The sequence below is a fragment of the Apteryx mantelli genome, chromosome 5 (genome assembly GCF_036417845.1).
Source record: "Apteryx mantelli isolate bAptMan1 chromosome 5, bAptMan1.hap1, whole genome shotgun sequence".
In the NCBI taxonomy this organism is placed as follows: Eukaryota; Metazoa; Chordata; class Aves; order Apterygiformes; family Apterygidae; genus Apteryx; species Apteryx mantelli.
In genome coordinates, this window is record NC_089982.1 from 71,773,887 (window position 1) to 71,779,886 (window position 6,000).

Genomic DNA, 6,000 nt, shown 5'->3' on the forward strand with positions numbered 1-6,000 from the left:
GGAGAAGGAAAGCTTTAATCGTATCCTCAGAGAGATTAATAGAAGGATGTTTCTTGAGTGAATCTGTATTTATTAGTCTGCAGTGGAAAAGTCTAACTGAAGTTGTATGTGGATGCTATATCCCAAAACTGGTCTCTTGGCTGGGAGGAGGAGGTGTTAGATGATCTTACTGTTAGGGAACTGAAGTGCTACACTAGAACATAGAGATGTAGAATTCGCTCCTGGTTTACCACAGACTTTTTGTATATCTGGGACAGATCACTTAGTGTGTCTTCTATTTTTTTTTTTCCCCCAATCTGCAAAGTGGGTATTAGACTACCATACATTGTAGAACAGTTATGTGAATGTGTTTATTAAAATTTCTAGGTATTTAATACTCTAGCTATTGGAGTATAAAAATATCTAGATAGATATTATAAAGAAACAAAAAAGAGAAAAAAACAAAAGAAGTAAGCATGAGTCATCCTTAAATCAATAAATATACAAGCATTGGTTTGGATTGCATGTTTTAACAAAGAATAAAATATATTTTAGTTTTACAAATGTGCACTATTTACATCCTGGATTATGTCTTTGAATTTTGAATATTTTGTGTAATATGAGAATAAAATTAGGTTTCTTGATTTTGAAAAATGTGAAGGTTTTTGCTTGAAGACATTTGTCAGAGAACATCAAATATCTTCAAATGTAACACATTTAGTCTAGGTGGTAAGGATAAAATGAAATACTGAATTTGTGTAAATCAGGGACAGGGATATGCTGTGAGTTATGTTTTATTATGTCTTTCTTCGTTATTACTGATTGTCTAATACTGTGAATACTCTTTAAAAATATTTCCAACACCTGTGATTTTATGCCCGAAGATAATGTTTCTCATGTTTAAAAAAAAAAAAAAAAATCTATTTGTCATGGTCACTAGGAAGATTCTGGAAATGATTCACACGTAGTTAGAAGTAAGTGGTAGGAACCCAAGCATTATTTTAACTCGCATGAATTTGTGGGGCTTGACTCATGAAACATTGCTGAACTGGCAGAACTGCAGAAAACCTTGTGACAAGACGGATGGGGTTCTTGGTCCCCTTCTAATCAGCAGCTTAATTAAGTTAATTGTTAATTAAGTATAAGAACAAGCCTTGGAAATGAAATCTTTACACACATTGTTTTGTAGCAGTTCAAGATGTTAATGCAAGCCAAGGTATTTGTTACTGCCCTCTTGCTGGAATTTATCGCTCCCACAGCAGAATCAGAAAATGGGAGGTGATCACGTGCCCTGGCCACATCAGGGTGAAGTTCAGCAGCTTAGCTTAATGGCTGATGAAAGCTGTTTTTAAGTGAAGTTGCCAGACTTTGTGCTGAAGCGGATGAGGTGCGAGGACACGTTACATTCCACCAGCTCTCCTTTGGCAGCAGTGATCTCCAGCAGAGAACTAGAACAGACGTTTGGCAGTGGTCAGTTTTTAAACTATCTGAGCTAGAGCTGCTAAATCTTGTCTGTTAACGTGCTGAGATGGCTGTTAATCAAACCTTTATTTAGTCAAAACTGTGGTGAAACAAAGGAATAGATTACTGTTTATGCGTGCCTGGAAAGTAGAGAATGTTTTTGAAATGGAACAGTTCCAAAATAAGTCAGAATCTGCAATTTTCTTATTTTCAGTCCTCAAATTGCTCTCTCTCTCTTAAATCACAAGGGTCTGTTGAAATTTAAGGAAATAGATCCTTTACTAATCAAATGTTTTTCTTTCTATATTTTTTACTTTCAACCATAGTATAAAGACTGCATGGGGTGCAGCTTTGTTTCTTGGCATTGGCAAGAGTTAGCATTTTTGTAAGGAATATATAGTTTTCTCTTTAATTAGATGTCAATTTAGTAAACCAGGATGGGTGTGTGCCAGCTTTGTACAATAAAATGTTTGGCAAATATGTTAGATTTGGAATTCAGAGCACCTGCACCTATTAAGTGGCTTTCTTCTGATTGCTGACAGTGGTTTGAACCTTGGCATTGATATGCCTGACCTCCAAACTGATACAAAGATGCCAGAGTTTTTATTTAGTATGATGTTAATAAAAGAAATATTGCAGTGGTGTTTTTTTCTCCTATTCAGCTGAAATTCCTTGAGAAAATCCAAGTCATTTATGTTAGTCAGTTTGCTGCTGCAGAGTGACTAAACATGGGTCACTGACCTAACCCTGTGTTTACATGGTGAGATTTAGACCAATGTTTCGAGGAACAATTAATTGCCCACTGATTGCAAGCATTTTTTTTTTTTTCGCAGCTCTATTCAAAAGATTGGTATGAAGAAATTAGGTCCTGTGAGGTCAGATAACACTGTTTAATGCTAAACCTCCATCTACCTCCTTAGATGGGATTTGGCAACCTTTCACTTGATAACATCAGGCCAGGAGTCTAGTAAATCATGAGTGTTTTCCACCAGATAAGATAATATTGATCATGATCAATTAAACTCAAGAAGAGTACATCAGCAGCTAATAAATCCAGATCCTTTACCAGCCAATTTGATCATTATTGCTTGTTTGGCGTAGAGATTTTATTTACAGAAGTAATCATTAACATATACTGTTTATATACTCATATAATCAACCTTACTAGTGTTTCCTTTAAAATAATAACATAACTTAATTTCTCCATTCATTTTTATCTTGAAAATATGTTCTGTAAAAGGTGAAGTATTTAAGAAAAATGAGTAGATTGATAGCATATTTCATAGCAGACCTCCTTTGTTACTTTGTTCAAATTGTTATATGAATTTTTCTCCCCGTACATAAACACTGTATTAATATTCATATTTTTAATGGTATTGTATGTCTTTAAGGAGGAAAAGGAGGTTTTTTTGTTTTTACATGAGGTAAAGTTTTGGTGAAGAAAATCAAAGCTTACAATAAAATGTTACGTATAGCATGTAGATGTGAACTTGCTCATTTATTTAACTGTTTTTGGAATAATGTGTAGTTATAATGCAATAATTGTGTAATGGGAAAAATGCATGCATCATTTTAATGCAGTTATTGTATTAGCTGATGGAAAGCTGATTAATACAATGTTTACTTACCTTAGATTTAAAGGAAGAGTCCATTATCATTTTTTCTTTCACTGAATTGTCTTCCTTTTATCCTGTACCTTCTCCTGTCTGAACTTTAACATATTTTTATTGGTTGCACATATTTCACTTTGGTGCTTTTAAAAGGCATGCCATTGAAGAAGCTGGAGAAGCAACTCTGATGCTAATAGTGAAGCTTCCAACTGGGCATGTTTTTCTTGTTCAGAATAGGACCTGAAAAGAAATGTACTTTGGTTTTGCTTCTGCATTGTCATTCATTCATATTATTCATATTATGTCATTCATTCCTTCTCTTCAACTAGTGATCAGACTTTCCGTTTTCTCCTTCTCTTTTATTTTTAAAATTCACCTCCTTGCTCTCTATCCATTTTGTTGATACATGAGTAACAGCATGTTGTCAGGGCAGAACTAGTGAGATATCCTGAAGAAGATAACCAGCGTCACAACACTTCCAACTGCCAGAGCAAAATCTGCTCAATGCAGTAATTCAGGTATTGATGTAAAAGTTTTTCTGTTTTTTCTGTTTTTTTTTTTGTTTGTTTGTTTTTTTCCCAAGGTGTGTTGCTTTTACATGAAGTAGTAACTGTGACAGTAAGTTCTATTGGAAAATGTATTTTATATCTATAAGCAGTAATAGCATATTAATTTGGAACTTAGTGCACCACTACATGATACATATTTCTAATAGCCAGTTCACAGAAACTTTGTAATATTACACATTAATACATTAGGAAGGGCTTTCAGTGCTGAATAGTCAAAATGTTACGTAGCTGCCTCAAATGGAAACGAACACAAAATTAAAATCTTATGTCTCTCTCCCCATATAAGAGAGATCAAGCATCCTGTCAAATGCTTTGTAAATAGAATGTGTAACACTTGTTAGAGCTGTAATAGAAAATAAATGTTTATAGTATGCAGAGGTTTGGTTTATATTGTTCTTTAGTCTTTCTGCCTGTCAAAGCTTTTTTGAAATATGTTTTTTTTGAAATTTGCTTTGAATTCTGTTCTTATTTTCCTGTGAAGAGGTTTGGGCAAAGAGGGAAAAACAAACTTACAATTTCCAATTACAGTGTAGGCATTTATTCATAAGAATGCATGCAGTAGTCATTACAAAACAAATACTGTTTTATTATTTCCATATTATTATTTCCACACAAAACAATTTTCATGAAAGAGAAAATGCATTCATTGCTTTTGCAAAGGAGCCTGTTACTGTATTAGCCCTGTAAAATTGGCATGAAAACTTACTAAGTCACTTCTTGCTGCTTAGTATGAATAAACTGATATTTAGAGTAAGAATTAGCACCTGCTAAGACTTTTTGTAAGGTGCTGAAGAAAACTGAATTGTCTGTTCTTCCTGATTTTTTTTTTCTTTTCTTTTATGTATGATTATAAAATACTTGTTAAATGCTTTTGTTTTGTGTCTGATTATTGCTGTGTTTTCTTTTATAACAGAGAGTGGTGAAGGCAGATATTGTCAACTACATTCAGGAACCTGTGACAAGAACCATTAATCCTCCTAGAAGCTCAATGTGTGCAGTTCAATGACCATATTATTTTTCTCTATATTGATACCTTTGGCAGTCCTCCTACCTTGACACAGGCTCCGGGATTGCCAGAAACTTTGTTTTAACAGTGACCATCATTGCAATGCAAGTAGGGGTTCCAAAAACATGTTGCACCACTGTATGTTGAAAAGCAGCAGGCAGTCTTTTGCCTGGCCAGTTTTCAAACATTAGACCACACGCTTTGGAAAATTAAGTTCTATATTCTTTTAAATTATATTTCAATAAAGCAGTATAACTGTGTTTATACATTTCCTCCTCTCTATTTGACTGATACTGGAATTAAGTTGGATAAGAAGTCCTGCATTTTAAGTAATTTTAAAGACATCACTGCTGAAAGGTATTTTGCCAAAGCATTTTGTCTTTTTTTTCGCCCTGCCTCCTGTGATCTAAACTGACACTGAGCAAAATGTAACTTGGAAAAGCTATTGTTGGAATAATGTTGAGCAACTAATATATTTTATCTAGGGATAATTTGGAAAGTATTCCATTATTATATATATTTATATATAGTGCAAAATGTATAAATTGTATCCAGTAAGAAACAGTGCTTGAAATAAAGCTGTAATATGAAAATAGTTACTTTTCTGGAGTCTCAAGTTGTCTCCATGGATGCTCTGAAGAATGCTAGTGTTTTTGTGTATTTTTACTAGCACATCGGCATTACTTCCTGCAGTAGATATGTTCATATGTCTTCATGAATATGGATGAACCTCAGTTGGCAGTTTGGGCTGTTAATGTTGAGTGATATGTTCATCATGCATTAGGAACTGTTGATAGATCAATTAGGATCAGTCATTTTCAATAACTAACTGAATGAATGACTTTTGGCCTGGTACTCTTTTCTTTCTAGTTCAGAGTGCAAGACACAAAAAGCTGACTACTCAGTCCTGTCTGCTCTGTGGTCAACACATTTCTCCTCTGCTCTTTTTCTAGAAGTCTTTTAGATATGCGGTTCTCTCCTGGCACATCTGAATAGGGAGCTAAGGAAAGAAAAGAGATTTCAGCCAACTTGATTTCAGCAGAGAAACGTAGAAAGCTTTTCCTGTTGTAAGTCTAGTATGTGTTTTCTAAAAAGCACAACAAAACATTTGGAGATTAAGAAAGTTAATGAGGCTGAGCAAAGGAAGCTTGTATATCACAAGTGAGAAATGACAAGGTCTTCAAGTGAGTGTTACTATTAAACTCTTCAAGCAAGTGCTTAATGGTTACAACAAATGTGTTTAAAAAAAGATTTCAAATGGCAAGAATGTGCTATTTGATACTATTTTGGTATATTCCAAGTTCTTTGAAAGGCAAAGTTCATTTTTAAACCATTCAGTATGCAGTTTGACTAATAGTTTTATAACTACATGATA

At 34.0% G+C, this 6,000-nt stretch overlaps 1 protein-coding gene across 2 annotated transcripts in view; it reads left to right on the top strand.

Annotated features, from left to right (window-relative positions):
• The window catches only part of RAB28 (RAB28, member RAS oncogene family), a 66,579-nt gene extending 61,688 nt beyond the window's left edge, over positions 1-4,891 (top strand). The window contains exons 7-8 of one of the 2 annotated variants that reach the window (XM_013960090.2): positions 3,468-3,568; positions 4,533-4,615. In XM_013960090.2, coding sequence (XP_013815544.1) covers positions 3,468-3,563 — 96 coding nt within the window. In that variant the 3' untranslated portion in view covers positions 3,564-3,568; positions 4,533-4,615. Of the gene's footprint in view, positions 1-3,467; positions 3,569-4,532 lie in introns of both variants that reach the window. The other variant, XM_013960091.2, reaches the window with a different exon arrangement.
• The last annotated feature ends 1,109 nt before the right edge of the window (positions 4,892-6,000 follow it).